Genomic DNA, 25,431 nt, shown 5'->3' on the forward strand with positions numbered 1-25,431 from the left:
TGAGAATTAGAAAATTCTTTTTATTTATTTATTTTTTTTTTTAACAAAATAATGCCTCCTTCTTTATTGACAAACTTTTCTTTTGGAAGATCAATTGTGAATTGCCTAGTAGAAGGTTCCTTGGTAGCATCCCGAGGTGCATTTTGTTGTCTTACATGATACTCGAGATATTTCTCACTCTATAACATGACACCTCTCGCTCATCCATTCCGCTCATGCAGGCGTAACACCCTTTTTCATTATCATCTACTGTCCTTTCTTTCCTCCTTGCTATTCACGCATGAGGATTGTTGTATGTATGTTCGACTTTGGTTGTCGGTGCTATAGGTAGGAGTATATTATGGCAGGATCACTCACCGGGACAAACCAACCTTCCTTCAAGAAAAATTGTGCTATGCCCCCGGTCCCTGTAGATGGAACGACATGCCTGGTGGTTTCTAGGTTGCAGCACGTCTAGTTGTCAACCCTCGTAGATCTCTTTGAAGCCTCGGTGAACAGCGGCCGTAACTATAATGGTCCTAGAGTAGCGAAATTCCTTGTCGGGTAACTGTCGACTCACACGAAAGACGTAACGATCTGGGTATTGTCTCAGAGAGAGGCTCGGTAAAATATGCGAACTACCTGCACCTGGAAAGAAAAACCCTATGAAGCTTCACTGTTCCGTAGGATTGACTTTGGGCTTTTCATGCGCAACTTAGGTGGAGGGCGAAGAAGGCCCCTTCCAAGGGAGCCCGAACCATCAGTGAGATACTTACCAACAAAAAAAAATATAACCTAAAAAGGATCGTGAGAATAAAATAAAATATTTTAATTGTGGTTCCGAATATAATTATTTAACATAGTTGAAATAAAATACCATTCCCATTGCAAGATTCCACAATTATAAACACTTTTAACCATATAAACCCTAATTTTCTCAAAATATTCCTCCATTTGTTCTTGCAAGTTGATAAGAATACATTCCATCTCAACATCAAACAATAGTAATTTTTACCTCCCTTTAGCCAAGCATGGGATAACCATTCCGCTAGGCTTCTCCGCTCCCACAAAAGAATTGAGAAGGCCAACAAAAAGATTCGATTATGACTTCGTAGAGCTGGTATTGCTGTTGCCCGGACGCTTGAATCTATTCCAGCACAAACAACCAAATATACTACCGTTGGATCTTCCACTACTTCTCAGAAAGCTATAGGTTCAAATCCTGTCACCTTGATTTGACGTTCTCAGAGGCCGAAGTGCAAAGCTCGGTAACCTATCCGTGATCAGGAAGGTAGGCAAACCGAGCTCCTCTTCGAATCTGACATTACCTCTCTTTACTTTTTAACAAATTTACAAAGAATATTAGGAGACAAAATATGTGAAGGTCAAAATTATTTAGGATATATAAATCTATTCTCTTTTTAAATTCAGAGTCCAATAATAGCAAGTTCATAGACTGAACAGCTAAAGGAAAGGAAAACAAGAAGAAAAGTGGTTTCAAAGGCCACTAGTTCTTTGCTGCAGACGATGAAACTTGCTTTATACCTCTTGCAATCTCTTCAGCATTTGCATCCCAATTAACAAATGTCACCAATGGACTCTCACCTGGAACAATGTCATCTCTTGCATAGCTTCCCGTCGTCCTCAGCAGCTCTTCCGACCCCTTGTTCGACGTTCCTTTCATGATTATCGTCTTGTGAGTCCCTGATATCATCTCCTCGTGGTCGGTGTCCCCAACCTCCCCGAGGAATACGTACATATTCGAAAGGTTCAATCTCCATCGCACGAACAAGTACCTACAACCAATGTGAAAACAATAGGGTCGAGATGAAATAGTCTAACAAGCCAAAAATGACCCAATTAAAGAGCGAACGGTAGGTTCAAAGGTACCTGCGAAAAATGTGAAAACTACGGTGTTGAGATATATAATATCATTGTATGTAATAGTCTAACGAGCGAAAAATGACCCAACAAAAGAGTGAACGGTAAGTTCCATCGCACAAGTACCTACGGTCGTATGTAATCGTCTAATGAGCCAAAAAAATGACCCAACAAAAGAGTGAATGGTAGGTTCCATCGCACAAGGTACCTACGGTCGTATGCAATAGTCTAATGAGCCAAAAAATGACCCAACAAAAGAGTGAACGGTAGGTTCCATCGCACAAGGTACCTACGGTCGTATGTAATAGTCTAATGAGCCAAAAAATGACCCAACAAAAGAGTGAACGGTAGGTTCCATCGCACAAGGTACCTACGGTCGTATGTAATAGTCTAATGAGCCAAAAAATGACCCAACAAAAGAGTGAACGGTAGGTTCCATCGCACAAGGTACCTACGGTCGTATGTAATAGTCTAATGAGCCAAAAAATGACCCAACAAAAGAGTGAACGGTAGGTTCCATCGCACAAGGTACCTACGGTCGTATGTAATAGTCTAATGAGCCAAAAAATGACCCAACAAAAGAGTGAACGGTAGGTTCCATCGCACAAGGTACCTACGGTCGTATGTAATAGTCTAATGAGCCAAAAAATGACCCAACAAAAGAGTGAACGGTAGGTTCCATATGACCCAACAAAAGAGTGAACGGTAGGTACAGTAGGTACCATGTGACCCAACAAAAGAGTGAACGATGGGTTTCCCATCGCATGAGAAGGTACCTACACGGTCATATGTAATAGTCTAATGAGCCAAAAAATGACCTAACAAAAGAGTGAACGGTAGGTTCCATCGCACGAGAAGGTACCTATGGTCATATGTAATAGTCTAATGAGCCAAAAAATGACCCAACAAAAGAGTGAATGGTAGGTGAGTGAATGGTAGGTTCCATCGAGAAGGTACCGACGATCGTATGTCATAGTCTAATGAGCCAAAAAATGACCCAACAAAAGAATGAATGGTAGGTTCCATCGCACGGGAAGATACCTACGGTCGTATGTAATATTCTAGAGTGAACGGATGTTTAGTATCGTTTCGAGCGAACACGAAAGAGACGGTGTCAAACCTGAGAGCTTGAGCTCTTGATGCAAGCAAAGGAATGATTTGCATTCGAGTCAAGCTCCGGCAATACATTGGATGGCACCGAAGACCGCGCAACCGAAGCTTCTGCCTCAAATCGTCGACTTTCATGGCCTGAAAAGAAGAAAATATGAGGGTGTGATGTTGAAGAAAAAACTGTCGAAGGCTAATTCTTGTAGGTGTTCGTTTACCTTACTCGTATTCTTTACTAAGTAGGAGATGCAATGAGAATTACTCGATTTCGTATCCTCAAGAATCGTTGTACCGAATTTGTTGGAATCTTCTTGAGATGCATTCAACAACTTAAGAATGGTTTTCTTCAAACCGTCGCATCCCCAACGATAATCAATATGCGATGCATAATCTGGATCGGGTTGCAGTTTGCCATCTTCTGAACCGGGGTAGTAAACCTCACTTCCGCTACTGCAGATTAAGGCATCAAACTCATTGAGTTGTATTTTTCCAGACCTTAAGAATTCGGCAGTCTCGGCCAATGGCATTGCGGTCGATAGAGCAAAGCCCGAAACACGTGCAACTTGAGTGTCGAGACGACCAGCTTTAATAATCTCCTGCAACATCTTGATCATCTTCTTTTCTGGATCCCCATTGCTGTCATAGCAGTCAAGTGCTATAACAATCAACCTACGTCGTCGTCTCAAAATCGGATACTTTCCCGTCATATTCTCCAGCATTTTATTCCCTTTTTCGGTCTCGTTCGACTCAGTCCCCGACCTCTTGATCTTGCTCAAAACTCGCTCTACTTGGTCCTGCAAATTAGGATCATCAGCGGATGCAGCTATGTCGCTTGATGCATTCAATGACGTTTTTTCTCCATCGACCGAAAGTCTAAGCGACATATCTTGGACGTCCTTAAGTGAATCATTGAACGATTCCTCTGTCGGTATTTCGTCCCCCGGGGTGTCGGTTTGCCACTGTGGATGCCTCACCCGACACGCTGCAACTCGAGTCAAGTACGTGCGGCAATGAGCCGGCCACGAGAACAGATGTATGTTCTTCAAACCATTTTTCCTACACTCATTCCATAAGTTCTTCTCTGATAGCAATTTCAGCAAAGCATCAGCAATTGCTTGCTGATCATGAGGATCAACAAGCAGACCATTGTTTAAGGCCTAAAATCACAAAAACAAGTTAATCAGATGGTGACGAGTTCGTGACGTTTCGATCGGGTTTTCCTTACTTGATGAATGTCGACCGGTCCGCCATTTTTGGTCGCCACCATTGGGAGTCCATGTGCAGCCGCCTACAATAACTCAGAGGCATAAATCCAACAGGACTAATCACATGACAGATCCAATGAAAAACCAACCTCGATCAACGTAAGCCCGAACGGTTCGACCAATGCTGGATTAATGAAAACACCCTAGCATTGTTTCATAAGACAAGTTGTTAACGTTACAGAACGGCATGGTATGGTATGGTATGGTAACGTGAAGCTCGAACAAACCTTTGTTTTTGCTGCAAGTCGATATATGTCAGGAACATCAGATTGCTTATGATGCTTCGGGTATGCGACTTGACCGTAAAGATCATACTTATCGATAAACTTTATAACTGTTGTGAGCACGCTAGCGCTACTGCTCGACATCTCATCGATATCGTCCCTATTCCCCATGATGAGCGTCTACAGAGGAAAAAAAACATGATCATACAGTTCATAACTTCAACATATTATTGAAAAATCTTACTAGATTAGCAAGTTCTCTCAATGGCCGACACTCGCCGAAGGCTTTCAAGAGAGTGGTTATATTCTTCTTCGGGTCGGGCCTCGACAACGCCAAGATCATAGGCTTATGGGGGTTCGTAAGAAAACGCATCACCTATTATACGAACGATTATATAAGTTTAGAGGAGAAATAATAACTAATAACGTGGTGAAAATTGGGTGATTGGACACACTTACATCAGACCATATCGTCGGGATCGCTCTTGGAGAGGACCCTTCGCTCGTAAGTGTCAAATCGCCATCGACATCGGGCGTGTCTTCGGGAACCAAAACATTGCTGAAATCCATGCCAGGAGGAATGACCTGCCAAAAACTTTGGTCTTGAGTTCTTCATTAGAATGTCCAAATAATGTGAGACATATTAATATGGTTAACTGAAGATCTTACCACCATCCTCGGCATGTATCGACCATAGGAAACGACTCCACGGCGAGCACGAGCCCGCAACACTTTCTCGAGTTTGACATCGAATCCATCGTAGAGTCCCCATTGCTCCTCGATCTCCTGTTTGGTGCTTGTAATCACGAGTTCGGCAGCATCAAGAGAAAGCTCTTCGGCTTCGATCCTCCTCATTATCTTATAGTTCAAATTAATATCTTCTTTCGATTGGCGTCCCTGCTTGAGAAGCTGTTCGAGCTTGTTTCTTCCGAGCGAGTGTCCCGTCAGCACCATCGGAACATTCAAAGCACCGGAGAGCAGCGCAGCGCTATCTCCAGCATCGGCGTAATGTCCATGGATGACATATGGCCACACAGGCTGACCACCACCAATTTGTTCACCTAAAGCTTTGGACATATTAAGAACATGAGCTAAAGCTCCATCTACAAACTCTTGAATATGGGGCCATAGTAATTCTTTTCGTAGATATTTGTCTCGTGGACCGAACGGAATCCTTATGATATAAGCTCCGCTGCTTTCCCCGACATCGCCATCTTCATCGTCGATTCCTGTACTTAGCATCTCGGTTGGCTCGCCATAGCTCCAATCAAGCTCTGATGACAAGATCTGCCTCGTAAAAAGGTCCACCCTATATACTCCCGGCATTTGCGCTAGCGCACGAGAAAGCTCGACAACATACTTGACCTGAAAAGTTCGTGTTAAACAACATCACCTAACACAACTCTAACTACAATTCAATTTTCTTCTAGTCACATTGCTTTGCACCTGTCCACCCGTGTCGGAATCACGACCGAGCTCCATGTTATCTCCCCGAACCAAACCGTGCAAGCTGTGATCACGATCAACAACAACAACATTGGAGGATACACATATAGTTGAGTTATTGAATTACAACAATAGGTACCTGATGAGAACAATATAAAGTTTCCTTTCCATTTTTTCTTCCGGCCAAACTTCCAAGTTGGAAACCGTCCTCTGGAACATCGCCTTCGACATCTCGCTCTGCGGCGTTTCACCCACAGCATCCCCCTTTTCTCCTTCTGATAAGTCTTCTGAAATATCTTCCGTTATATCCATCCGTCCTTGTTCCCGCTCCAATCTCCGGTTCGTGAACCGTTGAAGCTCCTCCCACTCCAACTGTACATAAGTTTTTTTTCCTTTTCAACATAACCAAACATCGTGTTCTTCCTCACAATGCTAGCCTAGCTCGGGACAAACGTGACGAGCAAAGAAACTACTCATACTCGAAAGTTGATGAATTCTAACTTTTAAAGTATAGAGATTAAATTCTAACTTTTTTCAGATTACCCGACCAAAACTGTAATTTAACCAAGATTTTAAAACAACTCTCAAACATTTATTTTTCAATAAAAAATTTAAAAAACATTCAACGAACTGATTTGTTACCTTTCCAAAGAATTTAAATAATTATAAATAAAAATTATAAGATCTTAAACATTATTAAACCAAATATCAAGAAATATCAAGAACTAAAATAACAATAAATTAATATTATTTTAATTATTTTAAAGTTAAAATCTCCACAATTTTTACTTCTTCTAAATTTAGTTTCTATGATTAAAAAAAAACTAAATTAATATAAAAATACCCATAAAATTAAAATTGGTATTATTTTTACTACTCCTCTTGAACAAAAATACTCCGTGAAAAGATCCCATACTCTATGAAAAGAGTAATGCTTTATTTTAAAAATATTCTTTAAACTTTAAAAAGTTTTATTAATATTTTATTTTTAATTTTTTTTTTTAAAATACGGTTAAAATTATATTTTAAAAAATATTCATGAAATTTTAAAAGTAATCCCTCCTTCCCTTTATTAAAAAAAATTCATGGACAAAAATATTATTCTAACCTAATAAACTATCTTCAAATTTATCTTCAAATTTTTTAATATTAAAATTTATAGAATATTTTTTAAATATGATACTAAAAAAAATTCTTACAAAAAAAATTATGAGTTCTGAATAGTAAGTGAGGTATTTTTATAGTTTTTAAAAAAATTTAAAGGTATTTTCAAAATTTTTCAATGATATTTTTATTGAACCTATTTAAAAATTTATGGGTATTTTTTTTAAAGAAAATATTAACAATTTCCCTCCAAAAACATGTTATTTTAATTTTTTTTAAAAATTAAGTTATTAACAATTTCTATCCCAAAAAAAAAAAAAAATCACTCACAAGCAAATAAAAAAATGCTAAATTATTTTAAAAAAAAAATACCTGACTTGTACCCTCTTATCTCAAAATATTTTATTTTTTAAATATTCTGTGTAATATTATTCTTAATCTTTTCTACAGTCATCTAGAAACTAATCTCTAAATTAAAACCTAATCTCTAAATTAAAACTTAAAATAGAGTTAATCAGTATATAACCATATGACAATGATCACCACTACACACTACACACTACACACCATTTTAGATTTAGCCAAGCCGTAAGTGTGGTGGGAACGGACTTACCAGAAGGTCAGTTCGGTATCGAAGTGAGCATTAAGGGGACCACCCTAACCTCAAAATCGATGGAGAACCGTGCAATGAAATGTCACACACTATTCACCTATGCGCCGTTATAAGATTAAACAAACAAAAAAGACGAGGGAAAATGGAAGGAACCTGCTTCTTCTTGCGAGTTAGATGCCAGATCCGCCAACACATATTCTCGAGTCTAGAGCTCCGTTCGCGAGTATTGCGAGTAGCGACCACTTTCAGCCATGTCCGATGAAGGTCCGATTCGTCCACGCCGCTAACGACTTCCTCGACGAAGTATTTCGTCGGATTGAAATGGTCTCTGTCGCCTAAATTCACCGGCATCGGCTTCTGTTCTTCAATGGCGGACGCTCCAGTGTCCAATATCGCTTCCAAATAGCCATTTATCCACTCGTTCCCAGCCATTTTGGATCTCTGAAATCGCTCGCTCCTAATTCGAAAACCTAAAACCAATTAGTGATTCTAAAACAAATTACCATTACGTGCAGATTCTGCGATTTGAATCTCTGAAATCGCTGATTTTCTCAGCCAATTATCATTCGCTCGCTGTGTTTCCTCAGAGGAATTCAGAGTTTTCTTTCTGTTTCTCAGAGAAAATGATGAAAGAAATGCGGAGGGATTGAAGAGAAGAGAAGAGAGAGACGAAGAAGAAGGGCCACGTGGCAGCGGTTACGGCGGAGGTGGAGAGGTGCGGTTGGAGAGGGTGATGTGAGAGCTTCACCGTTTCCAAACCTGTCCTGTTCTCGATGCGAACTTCCCGCTTTTGGCCTTCTTATACTCGTACCACACTCTTTTGCCTCTCTTCCTTTTTCTACTCAAAATATTTGTTTTATTCTTTTTTTTTTAATTAATTTTTCTTTTTGAACGGAACGTCTTCAAATATACAAGAGAATCATATTCAAGTAACAATTTAAGAAGTCTATAATATGTGGATAATGTTGGACGTGTCGTAACACTGTTGATATAAACCACTTTGTAATTGTTACAAATGATTTGATCTAAATAGTTCATATGGTTACATCGTGTAACAGCCCAAACCCACCCTAATCTTTAGGAGAAGTCCGGTGGGCTTGACTTGTTACACATTATGATGTCTTGTGAGTTTATATAAAACTGGACCACGAAATATTTAATTTCTTTATAAATTGAATATATACGACTCGATCTTAATCTTCAGTGAGTTATGAACTCCTACCTGCGAGATTGTCCAATGAGTTGCATGAGTGGAAGTGACTTTTGTAACCGATTCAATAAGCCTATCATTCCTTATTTTAATTTGTGTTCGATGTTCTCAAATAACGAAGGATTTATAGGAATCGCGACAGTGTTGTGATGCTATGAACAATTAGTGTCGAAGGCGTTGAGCCTCCATCTTTTGACTTAGCGTGTCAACGTTAAAACTCTTGTAGAATCTTAATCTTCCGTGCTTGCAATAGCCTCCGAACGCTCTCCACATCTTCTCGACGTTGAAACGACCAATCTTGCAACTCGGTTTTAGCTCAACAATCTCGACACGTGTCTCGTTTAGATTAGTGATACAAAAAGAAGAACGAAAGCCTTTGTCACCTTTTGCTTTTACGCGTGTTGCATTTACAACAGCTGAAAGCCCAAAGGGAAAAGGGGAATATTTCACAGATATTTCACTTTCGTAGGCCCTTTTTTCTTTTTCAAGCTTATTTATTACAAAGCGTTACAGGTGGTGCCTTTGAGTTTAAAAGGAAACTCAACACTTTCCTTGGGAGCAAATGGAAGCTTATGATGAAACAACTCATGAATCCTCTTTGTTGCTAAATCATATCTTTGAATATCCTATGATTTAGTACATATTTGTGTTTTAAAGAAAGATTTTGGTTAGGTCTAACTTTGAATCACGTGTTTACAGGCCAACATCCCACGTGTAGGGCATTAGGAGGTACGTGGATCGCACATGTAACTGAGCTCCTAACGAGGCCCATCGAGCTTGCTAAGTAGAGGAGCTACGATCTAGAGTTATTAGGTCAAGTAGTCTATTGATCTTGGTACAAACGAGTTAGGCATGTATCACCTCTTTGCTTAATTTCCGCGGTAGATTAAAAATGAATTACTCAACCCATCATATCACTCTCACAATTGTTGTAGTTTTATAGATAATAAATATATTTATCTACCGAGCTATGCTAGAATTAGTAAAAAGCAACATCATTTCTCAAACTAAAATGACCTTTTCGGGTTCTGTGAAGGGTGAAACACCAAAGGTCCATAGTAGGTAACATGAACGAACTAGTTGATTGTGAATCTGGGTTGTTGAGGGTCGAACCTCATCTAGATACATTATTTCATTGTTCTATGTTCTACGAGGCCTAGCACCATTGACAAATTGGGCACCTATAGAAACATTTTCTCTGACAAACCATTTTAATAGTGTATAAGTGTTGTCATGTCATGAGGCACGACCATGGAAGTAATGAAAAATAAAAGATATTTAACTTGACTATTTGCTCGAGATGTTCAAGTTCCGCTTCTCCCATAATCTTAAAGATAAATGTTTTAATTAAACTCTCTTCATTCCCCTCTCTCCCTCCCAAAAATTTTCATGGGCATCTTCAGAAGCACCAAATATGTACATTTCAAATAAATAGACCATATGTCACCTGTAAGGGTAATGAATTGAAATCCTTGTAAAAACATAAGCATATCTTCCAGGCAACATCAAAGCATAAGAACGTGGATATTTCTACACTATTCATCATCTACTTGAACTCATTGCTTTCTTACCAGGGCCTTGCTTGTCTCCTGGCTCGATGGAACGGGCGTCACGAGGCTTTAACGAAGGCCGAGGACTTCGGATTTTATGCCTTGAACAACTCTTTCTGGAGGAGGCTCTGTAGGCTATTTTGTGCATGCTTTACCAAGCTCCCTTGAAGTTGTTGCTACCTAACCATAATGATTAATAAGAGAGTTAGATCGTTTGAATGGCAAGAACTTTCATGTAAAAAATGGTGCAGATATGAAGACCAGGAAGCAATTTGGATGCGTACAATTAACCAAGTCCTGTCACTTTCCTCTCAAACTCATGCTCATCCGCTTTTGATTCATAGAAAAACGTCGAGCCATGGCGGGGTTGTAAAACCTTCTCATGTGTTCGGATAGCCGATGGATTGCTTGGAGATTACCATTTACAGAGAGCTGCATCAAAAACGAGTCGAACTTCCGATAAGGGAGCTTCATTCCCTTGTTTACCACTTCCTCTAAAAGGAAACAAGCATCTCCAACTTTGTTGCAATCAAAAAGACCATCAATCATTATACAATATGTATCGACATCCCGTGTGCAACCGTTCTTATCCATTTCACACCAAATCTCGAAAGCTCCATTATGATCGCCCATCTCGAAAAACATCGATATCAACATGTTGTAAGTCTGTACACTGGGGAAGCAACCAACTTCAATCATTCTATCACAATGCTTGAGTGCATCATCACTCATTTTATTATCACAGAGAACCTTGAGGAAACAATTATAAGTAACTATATCAGGAGGGTAACCTTTCTTACCCATCTCTTCCAAAAACACGTAAGCTTCATCGACCTTTCCACCTAAACACATCCCTTCGATCAGCTCTTTGTACGTAGAAACGTCGGGAACGCTACCACTTTTGATCATGTATTCCAGAAACTTGAAGCATTCATCCATTCTACCATTATTAACAAGAGCAACAATCATGATTGCATAAGTCTTAGCTGTGGGTGAGGAGAAGGTAGAACCTTTTGTTCTCATGAACTCAAAGAGTTCACACGCTTCCGTCAACATCCCCGCCTTGCAGAACGAAGCGATAGCAGTGTTATAAGTAAAATTATCCGGATCGAACCCGAGCTCAATCATCTCTTCCAATACCCTCATCCCTCTTCCTGGATTCCTAACTCTACACCAACCGAAAAACAATATGTTATACGTGTTCGCATTCGGCTTCAGTTTCTTCTTCACCTTCATAAACAAAGCTTCAGCATCCTTAACCAGACTACATTTGCACAAAGAATCCAATAACAAATTAAAAGCATTGATTTCTGGCTGTGTTTTCACTCTTATCTTCTTTTTCTTTGCAAACTTCTGCAAATGAGTTAAATGCCTCTCTGTATAATTCTTCAAAATCCCAAATAAAATCTCAACAGGAACATTATTCTTGTCATTTCTCTTCATATAATCAAGAACATCACATACAATTCGAAATTGCTTGACCTTGTACCTAGTGCTAGACAGTATATCAATCATGTCATTGTAAACTAGAGGTTCATGAGAATAGTTATCTTGACGCGCAGCCCATGTAAAGAATCTAAACGCTAATTTCTCGTCAAAACGAAGCCTATGGAGAATATCTACAACTAAATCAGTACTCAAATGGACGCCCACATGATCGAGGGCATCCTCCATATCATGATGTGCGTAAGAATTATCTATAATAGCTTTGTGTAACTTATCCGCACTGCTTTCTGAAATTTCTTCCGCTTTAGATTCATTAAGAGTACAGTAAGATCCTGATCGAACAAATTCTGAATTAAAATGGACCAAAAACGCAATCGAACACGAAAAGGCGGGAATCGAGAGCGAGAACTTGGGACGGTAATATAGAGGTGATGGAATCGAAGAACTTACAGACGAGAAACGGCCATTGACGCTGCGGAATGATGAAGGAAAATGATTTCGAACTCGAATCAAGCGCTTGCAAACCCCATTCATCATCGAAAACAAAATTCCACACTGTACTCCAGATTACGGAAGGCGAGAGAACAGAAAAATCAATGAAAGAAGTACTGAAGCTTTGGTAGACGCAACGGAACTGGAGAAATGAAAACTACGGCCGGCGGTGAAGATGCCGATCGACTGTTGACGGCGCTGTTCTGCTGCTTAACCATCTGCTTCGCATCTCTCGCCCACCGAAAAGACCATTTTTTTTGTTCTAATTTCAAAAATTACAAATTTGCCTCGTTTATAATTAAATAAAAAAAATCAATTATAAGTTAAAAACATAACATAAATTGGGTCCGTCCATAAATTTTTAAAAATAATAAAAACATCCTTAAATTTTAATTTTTTTAATCTTATAAACTCTTTAATTTCTAATTTTGTATGATTAAAATTTCTAAAAATTAATTTATCTAAAAACATAAATGTGAAATTTAAGTTGATAGATTAAATTTATAATTAGTTTTTCATTCAAGCAATAATTTAAACCAAAAAATTAATAAAATTGAAAGTGTGAGGGTGACAATTTTGTTCCTTCACAAAAAAAAAAAAATATATATATATATATATATATATATAGAACGATGGTCAAAAGTAGAATTCTAAACTAATTCGAAACAATAAAACAAAATCATTGTTTATCAATATTACTAATTGAATAAATATAACTTAAACGATATCGATGTGTTTATCATTATCCAATATCATAATATGGCAACGTGACAACTAAGTATAATTCAAGTTTAGATTTAAGTACTCCGTTCAAGTTCTTGGCGTTTTGAGACCCCAAAACCAAGAGTATAAAATCGAGGTACCCTGCAAAAATGTACATAACAAGTACAAGTACGTTTCAATTTATCTTCAATATGTAGAGACGAGTATTTATTATCGGTGCCTAACGGAACTCAACTCGAGAACCCTTGGTCACCCGCCGTACACACCAAGTGTGATTCTAACAATCATTTACTTCTTCAAAACATAAAAATACTATTTCTTGAAGCAGAAGAGCAAAGTGTGTGATTGTAATAGAAAATGTGTTTCCTGTTCTAATCTGATCTAGTAGCTTGAAAAATGATTCAACGCCCTATATCATCAACAATACCAGGTCCAACAGCTATGTTCAATGATCAACAAAAATCACTATTCTTATGTACACATCGTTCCCGTGCACACCGACACAGTTTGCCGAAAAAATGACTAAAACATGCTTTCATAAAGATACTCAATCGACGCAACAACAAACCATTCTCATACTACAGCAGAAAGAGAGAAAGAAGTCTTGTTACCTATGTCGAGGAGATCCCGTCGCTCTCGAAGCCTCCCGGGTGATGGAGAGAAAATTCATGAACTAAACAAAACCGACTCGTTAGCTTACTCGTCCTTGAATATAACAGGGAAGAGATGCAAGTATGTAGATCACAAGGGCAGCATTACTAAAAGAAGAAGATAACAGTAAAAGATAAGAAGAATTTTATATTTCTTATTGTCTTAATTCAAGCTAAACAGATGAGCACCAGCCAATAAAAATTGAATGCATAAAACTATTCTCAGACCTTTACAGACTAATCCATTGCTGCAAATATTCTTGCAGTTCCCACAGTTTTCTGATCAAATACGTTCAACCATCGACGATAAATTGATCGTCTTGGTTGTCTGTTTCAACTCTCGTGCCATCGTGAACAATCCCGTTCACATGATGTAAATTTTGCATCATTTGTGAAAGATAATGGTTACTAGCACTAGTATGATCAGAGAGTGCAGAAGGATGAGCAGTCCATTGAGAGATAATACCGAGTAATTGACCGGTTAGGTTCTGTTGCTCGTGGAGCATACGAGTCTGAATCTGGTTCATTTCAGCTCGGTGTTGGTTCAACATATTGTCGATCCTGTTCTTCCATTCTAACCTTCTCTTGCTCATCCTCTCCTCCCATTCTCTCTCATGGTTCAACTTCTCCTCTCTTCTTCTTTCTATCTCCACTCTCTCCTTCTCCATAGCTTCCCACTCTTGAATTCTCTGTTTTCGCAACTCGTCTCGGACTTTCTCCCTCTCCGCCCTTTGCGCTTCCCTTTCCTCCCATTTTTGTTCCCATTTTTTCTCCATTTCGAATCTTAAGCATTCGCACCTCCGATGCTCCTGTTCTCTTTCCGCCTCATGTTTCTCATACTGAGCCTCCATATCCTTCAACCGTCCGAGCTGGTTCACGAGAAATCCCCATGCTTTCTTCTCCAACCTCTTCATCACCTTCCTCTTCTTCTTCTTCAAGATGTTCTTCTTAGGATCAACTGCTTCACAGAAAAAGCTGTTCTCTCCATCCTCCTTCAGCTGATCATTATCGTTAAAGTTTTCTTCTGCTTCGTCCCCGTCGAACTCAAACCTCAAACCCATCACTTCATTGTCAACACCATCAATCCCAGCAGTGAAGTTCCCTCCCCCAGAATGCCCCATATGAGGAAAATCCAACATATCCATTTCTCTACTCACCTCCAAAAACTGGTCGACATTCCCTCGGTCACTACTCGAAACGACTGTCAAATCATTATAACTGCTATTTGCCACAGCTACATCCCCAAAAACATCCTTATATCTCAAGAAGTTTGACCAATAGGTAACACCCTCCATCCAATCATACTCTTCCTTTGAGTCCCCACCTGAGTTTTCGACCCCGGATTCGGGTTTCTTAATCTTCTGCTTCACAAGCAAATATTGGTGCCTCATGTTCTGGACCTTAGTAGAAACATCTTTCCAAGACCACTGCCATGGATACGTCAAAGAATCATGAACATGGTGCACAGAATTCACATAATTCGCAATTGGCCTAAACTTTTTCTCACGGGTTTTCATCTTAGCTAGGGTTCCATCAGAGACCATTTCTCCATACTTATCAATCAAGGTCCTCTCCTCAGCTTCAGTCCATTTCTTTCGCTTCGGGGGAATCATCACACCAAATTAACTCCCAATTCACCACTCAAACACAAGAAAAAGAAAATCCCAGAGCAAATTTCAATCAAATCTCAATCAAAATTCAAACCCAGAAACTTTGCATCAAAGAAAATCAAGGATCCATCAAAGCCCCAAGCCAAAAACCAAAATCGAACAAAACCCGCATCGGAAAACCACCAAATTCAACGATGGGAGCAGAAATTTGTACTTACCTGACGAATTGGAAAGAGAAGGCGACTTTGAAGAGAGATTGAAAGGATTTTTAAAAGAAAAGAAGTGAAGTCCGAGGAGTGGAGCAGATGAAGAAGAAGGGTCCTCAGAGAATTTAGCAGCGGAAGTAAAAGGATTTTCTTTTCGAGCGCAGTAATTGGGGCTTTTTCGTTAAAAGCGGTAGCGCCAAGACATGAGCCTGAAGGAAATATTGGGGCAGAACATATTAATAATAATCAATAATTTATTTACTTTATCTTTGGTCGGAAGCTGATGGAAAAATAATATTTTCACTTTTTAATTTATTATTCAAATAATTTTTTTTTAAAAAAAGTAGCACATCGTCAATAAATCAAAAGGCCTACACTATTTGAATAAATTTAAATTTTATTTTAGTTGATGAACTTTACCGAAATTATTGACAATAAACCAAAATAAAAATTATGAAAAAATTTCATCTTACGTAGATGTATGTTAAATTATATAAAGATACGAGTTTCAAAAAACCTAATTTATTAGGGTTTTTGCATTTTTGAAAAGGTGATACGTTAAGACCATCTCTAATAGACTCTTTACCTCACTAGGAAATGTGAGATGTTATCCGAGTATATTGAGAATCATTGTCTAGAAATTCTGAGCGTATGTGCATTGCATGAATAAGTGGCTTATGATTCGTTTTCTTTCTTGCATAATAAACACCAATTTGGAGAAAAAGTGATGTTAGACATTCTTTTTTGTTAATGGCTTTATCCGCTATTTTTCAAAGGAAGAACTTCACCTTTTTAGGCTAATATCCTTTTCCTATTATCTTTGCTAGCATGGGATTTATTTCTTTTACTTTTCCTCCATGTCTATCAACAAAAATTTTGTAGAAAAGACCTTGTCGGCGCTAGAGCCAAGTTAGTGAGTCTGATTTGTTTGACAGTATCACAAGGGCAAGGGCAAGGTCAAGACTTAATTCGGCTCATTTCGTTGCTTCATTATCCTTTAAATTTCTACCCAGCTTTCTGCTGTCCATAATTGGTTGATTGAGAACATTTTACTCTAAGGCTAATGAGTTTTGACTATTTGGTTGAGAACATTTTACTCTTAAGGCTAATGAGTTTTGGTGATGATCGTGCTCTGTTCTTTGTGATGATTTTGAGGTGGCAGTGGACAGAAACATTGGTCAAGAAACCTGAAAAGCCAAGGTTGATAATTCTCTGAAGTCACTTAAAGAGTCAAGCGAAGCATATTATTCCCTCATTCGGAAGAGTTTTCAGCAAGCCAAGCATTCAATAAGCAATTGGTCCTTCAATGGATTGAAAATATTTTCGATTGGAGTGTTTTTGAACCATAAAAAATAGGGATTCGGCTTTGGGACCATGCTTGCTTCCTCCTATGAACCATAAACTAACCCGAGAAAAGAAGAAAATCACAATTTAACGTGAGATCCCACGTCGGTTGGAAAGGGGAACGAAACACTTCTTATAAAGGTGTGGAAACCTCTTCCTATTAGATCCATTTTAAAATCATGCAACTGACGACAATACGTAACGAATCAAAGTGAACAATATCTATTAGTGGTAGGCTTAAGCTGTTACATGTAACCTTGTGTTTGTTAAAATCCATGTAGATGATATCGTTACATCGTTATATCAATTCTGATGTTGAATTCTAAGTGCATTCTATTAGGTTGTTAGCAAGGTTGATATCTCAGCTTCTATTTCAGATGGCTTTCTTTGTGGTTCAGCTTTGGTGAAAGTTTCTCTTCCGCTTGTTGCATTCTCCTCTCAGTTTTCAGGTGTTTTAATCTTTAGAAGGTCCTTATTGTTTTGGAGGCGTTTTAACTTATCTTCGGAGGTCTTTTTCGTGTTTATTCGGAATATCTTGAATGTTCATGTAACAACTTAAGCCCACCTCTAATAGACATTATCTTATTTGGATTTTTCCTTCTGGACTTCCCTTCAAAGTTTTAAAACGCGTAGTTTTCCACACCCTTATAAAGAATGTTTCGTTTCCTCCCCAACCGACGCAGGATCTCACAATCCACCTCCTTCGAAACCCAGCGTCTTCACTGGCACTCATTCCCCTCTCCAATCGATGTGTTTTTCTTCCGTTAATTCAGAATCCCCTCTCTGTTTTATGGGTTTTCACGTTTAAAGTTTGGATCGAATCTCAATATCTTGGCAAGCTTGTTCTATTCAGGTTCTTTAATGATTATTGGGGCACTTTGAAGTTGTTTTTTGTTTCTTGTATCATCTCTGATCGTTAGTCTTTTCATATATTGAATGAAAAGTTTCATTCGACTAGGAAAACTGCATTTTCATAATTATTGTTGAGATATGATTCAAAGTATTCAAAATGAAGATATGATTTGAAGTAGTTGAGATATGATTCAAATATTCAAATATTCAAACTACCAAGATTTTAGGAGATTTTAGGAGATTGTTAGTAGATTTGAATTTATCTAGATTTGCATGATTTACTATTTCTGGTTCAGTGTATTAGGTATAAATACTGAATTGTGTAACCCTCTAGGCATCAAGTCAGTAGACATTAATAAAGCACTGCAGCTTCTATCTATTTTATCTATTCCTATCTCTTTCACTATCCCTCTTTCCAACAATTTTGGTATCAGAGCCAAGTTCGTTCGACACGAGGGCGAGTGATTATTTTCTTTCACAAAACAAAAATGGCAGTAGCTGGTTTCTCTTCCTCTGCACCGTTGTTACCAATCTTTAATGGTGAGAAATATGAGTGGTGGAGCATCAAGATGAAGACCTTGCTCAGATCGCAGGAGCTATGGGACTTGGTGGAGCACGGGTTTGTTGATTTATTAGAACCCACAATAGAAGAAAAGGAGAGACTAAGAGAAACCAAGAAAAACGATGCCAAGGCTTTATTCATTATTCAGCAAGCAGTTCATGAGACTATCTTTTCACGAATTGCAGCAGCAACCACATCAAAGCAGGCATGGTCAATTCTGCAGAAAGAGTTTCAGGGAGATTCAAAAGTCATAACAGTGAAATTGCAATCTCTAAGACGTGATTTTGAAACTCTGCTCATGACGAATGGCGAATCAATTGCTGATTTTTTGTCCAGAACAATGGCAATAGTCAGTCAGATGCGCACCTATGGAGAGAAAATTTCAGACGAAACAATTGTTGCAAAGGTATTGAGAAGCTTAACTCCAAAGTTTGACCATGTGGTGGCTGCCATAGAAGAAGCTAAGGATCTATCCGTACTCTCCGTTGATGAACTAATGGGCTCGCTTCAGGCTCATGAGGCAAGAATCAACAGAGCATCAGAAAGAAACGAAGAAAAGGCACTACAAGTGAAGGAGACAACCAACAACGAAAACAACGAAAGAGAAAATATTCATTTAGCAGGTAGAAGTCGTGGAAGAGGAGGATTTCGCAGCTTCCATGGTGGTCGTGGTAACAGGGGTAGATGGAGAAGTGATGGACAGAGACAATTCAATGAACAAAGGAATGTCATACAATGTTACTATTGCAAAAGGTATGGGCACACAAAATCTAATTGTTGGTATAAAAATCAACAAATGAATTTTGCAGCAGGGAATGAAGAAGAAGAAGAAAAGCTGCTTATGGCGTGCATGGATACTAATCCAAGAAAAGGTGACTTATGGTTTGTTGATAGCGGATGCTCGAACCATATGACAGGCACCAAATCCTTATTCAAAGAGCTTGATGAGACACAAAAAATTAAGGTGCAACTTGGAAACACAAAAGAGATGCAAGTTGAGGGAAAAGGTACGGTGAAAGTCGAAACCAGTTATGGTAAGATAAAACAATTAGATAATGTTCAATTTGTACCTGATTTAGGGTATAATTTATTGAGTGTTGGACAATTGATGACTAGAGGACATTCAGTTCTATTTGATGACAACACATGTGTCATTACACATAAAAAATCAGGTCATAAAGTTCAAATTGCCATGACTTCAAATAAGATGTTTCCACTTGATATTTCTAACATGGAGGATTTTGCTCTTGCTGCTAGCACGAAAGATGACTCAACATTATGGCATCTCAGATATGGACATCTTCATATGAACGGCCTGAAAATACTCAGGAATAAAGGTATGGTTTTCGGATTACCAAGAATTGACTCAACTAATTTATGTGAAGGATGCATTTATGGCAAGCAGACTAGGAAGTCCTTTCCTGTTGGAAAAGCTAGAAGAGCTTCACATTGTCTAGAACTAATTCATGCTGATTTATGTGGGCCAATGCAAACGAATTCCTTGGGTGGGAGTATATATTTTTTACTATTCATTGATGATTATAGTCGCATGAGCTGGGTCTATTTCCTACAACATAAGTCAGAAACTTTTCAGAAGTTCCAGATGTTTAAAGCTATGGTAGAGAACCAAAGTGGCTGTCACATTAAAGTTCTTCGCACAGACAGAGGTGGCGAGTTCATATCTAAAGAGTTCAATCTGTTTTGTGAAGAAGAGGGCATCCAAAGGGAATTAACAGCTCCCTACACTCCAGAACAAAATGGAATCGCTGAACGGAAAAATCGAACTATTGTGGAGATGGCAAGAAGTATGTTACAAGCAAGGAGACTTCCAGACCAATTTTGGGCAGAAGCCGTAGCAACATCTGTTTATCTATTAAACATCTCACCAACAAAGGCGGTTATGAATCGAACTCCTTATGAAGCATGGCATGGAAGGAAACCATCTGTAAGTCATTTACGAATCTTTGGTTGTGTTGCTTATGCTTTGAAACATCCTCAAATTAGTCAAAAGCTTGATGAAAAATCTGAAAAATGCATTTTCATTGGCTATTGTACTCAATCAAAGGCATATAAACTATACAACCCCATCAGTGAAAAGATTTTAGTTAGAAGGGATGTAATATTTAATGAAAATGTGAGTTGGGATTGGAGTAAAGAACAGGAGCAGCAAAAGATTACAGTTGAAGTTTCCCCAAATGAAGAGACAAGGGTCAACTCCAGTGCATCTCCCAGTGCATCCACTGCAACACAAAGTGTGTCAAATTCATCATCTTCAGAATCACTGAACAGCAATTCTTCTCTTGAAGAACTTTCAGATGAGACACCTCCAAGGAAGTATAAATCTTTAGCTGACATATATGCATCATGTCAATTTGCTCTTACTGTTTCAGACCCTATGAATTATGAAGAAGCAACTGAAAAAGAAGACGGGAAGAAAGCCATGGCAGTAGAGATGCAGTCCTTTAAGAAAGATGGAACATGGGATATGGTTGACCTACCAAACGAAAAGTTTTATGGAGATTTACAAGAAGAGGTTTATGTAACACCGCCAGAGGGATTCATAAAGGAAGACAAAGAAACAAAGGTATACAAGTTGAGACAGACATTGTACGGGTTAAAGCAGACATACTTACGAAGGCCTTGTCAGAAGAAAAGCTCTGTACTTACATCTGCAACTTTGAATCATGGGGGAGTGTTGAGATATGATTCAAAGTATTCAAAATGAAGATATGATTTGAAGTAGTTGAGATATGATTCAAATATTCAAACTACCAAGATTTTAGGAGATTTTAGGAGATTGTTAGTAGATTTGAATTTATCTAGATTTGCATGATTTACTATTTCTGGTTCAGTATATTAGGTATAAATACTGAATTGTGTAACCCTCTAGGCATCAAGTCAGTAGACATTAATAAAGCACTGCAGCTTCTATCTATTTTATCTATTCCTATCTCTTTCACTATCCCTCTTTCCAACAATTATCCCCTAAGAAACAAACTGCATTCGCCTAGGCATCAATAAGGCATGAAAAAAACATTCACTCAATCGTACTGGTTTCATGGCAGCCAAACTTAAGCACCAATAAATTATCAACGCAAAACATAAACATAAGAGTCCTGAAGATAAACAGAGAAGAAATGCTTACAACAAAACGCCGGCGACCAGAGGACTTGTTGGGAGACTTGACCGCTTGTGCGTGAGAAGCCGTCGCCATGGAAGATCAAACTCTTCGAGCTTATCGAAAAAATCTTTAGAAGACAATACGATTTTGAAGAAGATAAGAGTTGAATCCAGCAGTGTAACGAAGAGCTGGCCTTACTCGGCTTCTAGTTCTTCTTGGCGCGAAAGCTCCTCTCGGCGGTAGGCCGTCGAGAGGCTTCAGAAACAGAGCGCGGTGGGAATTTATTTCTGTTACTTTGTTCTTCAGGACTTCCCTTGTGTGGTTTCTAGTTTGAACTTGGGCTGGGCTGGGCTGGGCTGGGCTGGGCTGGGCTGGTTTTCCTTATTTTTTGGGTTTCGGCCCAATAAACTTTAATAGTTGGGCCCATAAGATTAAAACAAATTCATGATGTCCATTTTACTCGTGGAGCTAGGTATCCGAGCTAAACGAAACGAATAATTCTTGTTTAAATAGAGAACGAGAGACGAAGTGCGGAGAAACCTCTCCTCATTGCTAAACATGGTAGGGGACGGTGATTACATTCTTTGTCCCTGTCCTCGACTCTAGCCCCGTATCAATTCTTGCCCTACCCCACTTTAATATATAAATATAAGTACATTTATTTACATATATCATGTGAGATCTCACATCGATCAAAGAGGGGAACGAAGACGCGTTTAAAAATCGTGAGGTTGACGGGTATGCGTAACGGGTCAAAGTGGACAATATATGTTAACTGTGGGCTTGGGCTATTACAAATGGTATTAGAGCCAGAGACTGGGCGGTGTGCCGAGGACATTGGCTCCTAAGTAGGCAGATTGTGAGATGCCCCGTGTGCCAGGGAAGACTCTGTGTGATGTCCCGCATTGGTTAGGGAGGAGAACAAACCATCATTTATAATAAGGGTGTGGAAATCTTCCACTAGTAGACGCGTTTTTAAAGCCTTGAGGGGGAAGCCCGAAAGGGAAAACTCAAAGAGGACAATATCTGCTAGCAGTGGGCCTGAGTCGCTACAAATGGTATCAGAGCCAGACACTGGACGATGTGCCAGCCTTCTCGCTGTTCCCCGAAGGAGGGTAGACACGAGGCTATGTGCTAGTAAGGATGCTGGGCACACGAGGCTATGTGCAGTAAGGATGCTGGGTCCCAAAAGAGGTAGATTGTCTGGACGATGTGCCAGCCTTCTCGCTGTTCCCCGAAGGAGGGTAGACACGAGGCTATGTGCTAGTAAGATGCTGGGCACACGAGGCTATGTGCCAGTAAGGATGCTGGGTCCCAAAAGAGGTAGATTTGGGGATGGTCCCACATCGATTGGAGGAACGAAAGAGTGCTAGTGAAGACGTTGGAGTCCCACATTGGTTGGGGAGGAGAACAAACCAATATCTGCCCGCGGTGGTCCTGGTGTAATATCTGCAGGCGGTGGACCTAGGTCGTTACACCATAGCTCCCAATTGAACTGAATTGAAAAAAACCTAAAGAAGACAATACGCGGTGGGCCTAGTGTAATATCTGCTGGCGGTACGCGGTGGGCCTAGTGTAATATCTGCTGGCGGTGGGCTTAGGTCGTTGCACCATGGCCCCGGCCCCCAACATTGAAAAAAATCTAAAGAGGACAATACGCGATGGGCCTAGTGTAATATTTGCTGGCGGTGGGCTTAGGTCGTTGCACCATGGCCCCGGCCCCCAACCGAAGTGAATTGTGAGATAGCACGTTGATTGTGGTCCTACTTTCTACTTCTATTTATAGCTAGAATCCCTTCTACCTAAACGTCAAAACCAATTCAAAAGAGGAGTTCTCAAACTTGAGCTTGCTCACATTCTCTCTGCACCTGCTGTCATAGCTCATTACACAGCCAAGAGAGAGAGAAAGAGAGATCCATCGTACAAAACAAGAACAGAGTGACGAAACAGCGGCAGCGAAGGTTTGATAGAGGCAAATTTCATTGACGTAATCGTAAGGAGAAATCACAGAAGAGATTCAGGCATGCGTAGCTGCGGTTTGGCTTTATCAGGTACCGATTCACGGTGCTATTTACCGGCGATGCCTCCGATCTTTTCTCCGATGAGAGCCTGTCCACCGGAAGGAAATTCGCAGGTTTTGTTCCCTAAATTGACACGGCCTCCTTCTGCTTGCGTCAGAGCAAAGGCCACGGTTGTCAACGAGGCGCTAGTCTCCGACGCCGTCGAGATAAGCTTCTACGAGCTTTTAGGAGTGCCGGAGTCGGGGTCGATGGTGGAGATTAAGCAGGCCTACAAGCAGATGGCTCGGAAATACCATCCGGACGTCTCGCCACCGGACCGGATCGAGGAGTATACAAGGAAGTTCATCAAGGTTCAGGAGGCGTACGAGACGTTATCGGATCCTGTTATGAGAGATTTGTATGATAGAGACATGGCGAGAGGTCTTCACCTTGCTTTCTCTGCTCGAAGACGGGGCTACAACCATGAGGTACGTTTCTTGGCCATTTTTGAGGTCAAAATCGGTTGCTGAATCAATTAGGATGCCTTCTCTACCTTAATTTATTGCAATTTATATCATTATATGAATTGATTTTTAACTCGTCTTGAACAATTTCGCCTCCTCATCCTGAATTCTTGTAATTTTCCCTGACCTCTTCGTTTTTTCAACCTAGATTACTCCATGCACTCAATCTGGTGTTTCATCTGTTTTTTTAATTTTCTGTCTTCGATTTAACAGTAGATGATGATTATAATCTGGAACACAGGTATATTCTCGATATGCAAATACTTTTTGAGTTTTTTTTTTTACTAAAACAGTAGATTAACCATTAGCAACGGCTCTTCTAATTCTTCGACTATCTTCTAATTAAGCTAATCCTAATTCAAAAGACTTGTGTGCATCAAAACATGTATAATCTGGACCAAATCATGACTCCTACCTATAACTCATATGACAGATATCGATTCTTTCAGTATCATTGTAAAAATTTCCTATATTAAATCTGTACTTATAATTCTCTGAATTGCTCAGGAAATGGAAGAGAAAGGTGGGTGGAAGAACCGTTGGCAGGATCAGCTATCAGAATTGAAGAGAAGAAGCATGAATAAAAATTCAAGAGCAAACATGTCATGGGGAGCTCGAATGCGCAGGCAACGGGACGAGCTTCACGACGACGACGATAACCCGTAATTCGGTTCTTCCCCTGCTCTGAACTTTCAACCTTCCTGCATATAGCTAATATTAATACTCTAGCTAGATACAGGACCTTAGCCTACTGATTACTAGAACTTCTACTTGTTGCTCTGTGAAACTCAAATTGCTTAGAGTCTGCATATTGGGAACTTGTTTCACAACGCATGTAAATCATTAGAAAACCAGCATCGAATGTGTGTGTATATATATATATATATATGGAAATTATAGTATCTCAGAGTAATCTATCAATGTTGAATTCATCGTTCCTGATTAGTCCTGGTAGATACCAATTTTGTTTCAGAATGTCCTGTGGTTTTCTAAAATCACAGTCTTTGTTACCAATATTTTCTCTGTTTCCGTTCCACTAAAACCACTGTTGGAACATGATTCAACTTTTTGTGTTTAGGTTTTAAAAAAGTTGCTAGGAGCCAAAAAACAAGTTGAAGAAAAAACAAACTCATCTTTTGGAGTGCCACCATTAATGCAGATTACCATCCTTGTGATCAATAATGCAAAAAAGAATCGTCTTACAGATTATTGGTTCGAGTCATTATAGGAGTTAAAGTCATGGAGAAATTACTCGTTGAAATTGTCTGTCGCATTGTGACGAACCGTTTCACTTGTTTGATGTACGAGAGAAAAGGGTCTAATCATATTTGAATAAATTTTTCAAGCCATAGAGCAATTTTCTTGGATTTAATATCTTATGAGTTTCTCTAACAACCAAATCTTTCATGAGATTAGTCGTCAAATTTGAGGTTTTAAAACACATCAACTAGGGAGAGGTTTTCACACTCTTATAAAATTTGAGGCACATCAACTAGGGAGAGGTTTTCACACTCTTATAAAA

General features: G+C 39.3%; 3 protein-coding genes across 5 annotated transcripts; 1 reads left to right on the forward strand and 2 right to left on the reverse strand.

Annotated features, from left to right (window-relative positions):
- Positions 1 to 1,356: 1,356 nt before the first annotated feature.
- Positions 1,357 to 8,416, reverse strand: LOC111807059 (probable sucrose-phosphate synthase 2). Its single transcript, XM_023692625.1, has 12 exons — positions 7,773 to 8,416; positions 6,042 to 6,274; positions 5,903 to 5,966; positions 5,126 to 5,821; positions 4,916 to 5,041; positions 4,701 to 4,832; positions 4,460 to 4,636; positions 4,322 to 4,375; positions 4,193 to 4,255; positions 3,186 to 4,124; positions 2,981 to 3,108; positions 1,357 to 1,775 (listed from the first exon to the last, which is right to left on the reverse strand). The coding sequence occupies exons 1-12, from the start codon at positions 8,049 to 8,051 to the stop codon at positions 1,487 to 1,489; spliced, it is 3,180 nt and encodes a 1,059-aa protein (XP_023548393.1). The 5' UTR covers positions 8,052 to 8,416; the 3' UTR covers positions 1,357 to 1,486.
- A 1,736-nt stretch (positions 8,417 to 10,152) lies between these two features.
- Positions 10,153 to 12,585, reverse strand: LOC111806860 (pentatricopeptide repeat-containing protein At1g73400, mitochondrial). 3 transcript variants are annotated; one of them, XM_023692364.1, is made up of 3 exons: positions 12,276 to 12,367; positions 10,664 to 12,157; positions 10,153 to 10,559 (listed from the first exon to the last, which is right to left on the reverse strand). In XM_023692364.1, exon 2 carries the CDS (start codon positions 12,051 to 12,053, stop codon positions 10,680 to 10,682), a length of 1,374 nt encoding a protein of 457 aa, XP_023548132.1. In that variant the 5' UTR covers positions 12,054 to 12,157; positions 12,276 to 12,367; the 3' UTR covers positions 10,153 to 10,559; positions 10,664 to 10,679. The 3 variants fall into 3 exon arrangements, with proteins under 3 accessions (XP_023548132.1, XP_023548131.1, XP_023548130.1); XM_023692363.1 differs by having other exon boundaries at positions 10,153 to 10,555; positions 10,664 to 12,585; XM_023692362.1 differs by having other exon boundaries at positions 10,664 to 12,585.
- Positions 12,586 to 23,202: 10,617 nt separating this feature from the next.
- LOC111807510 (chaperone protein dnaJ 20, chloroplastic-like) lies at positions 23,203 to 25,010 on the forward strand. Its single transcript, XM_023693256.1, has 3 exons — positions 23,203 to 23,873; positions 24,417 to 24,571; positions 24,988 to 25,010. The coding sequence occupies exons 1-3, from the start codon at positions 23,409 to 23,411 to the stop codon at positions 24,992 to 24,994; spliced, it is 627 nt and encodes a 208-aa protein (XP_023549024.1). The 5' UTR covers positions 23,203 to 23,408; the 3' UTR covers positions 24,995 to 25,010.
- Positions 25,011 to 25,431: the final 421 nt, after the last annotated feature.

The sequence above is a fragment of the Cucurbita pepo genome, chromosome LG12 (genome assembly GCF_002806865.2).
Source record: "Cucurbita pepo subsp. pepo cultivar mu-cu-16 chromosome LG12, ASM280686v2, whole genome shotgun sequence".
Lineage (NCBI taxonomy): Eukaryota > Viridiplantae > Streptophyta > Magnoliopsida > Cucurbitales > Cucurbitaceae > Cucurbita > Cucurbita pepo.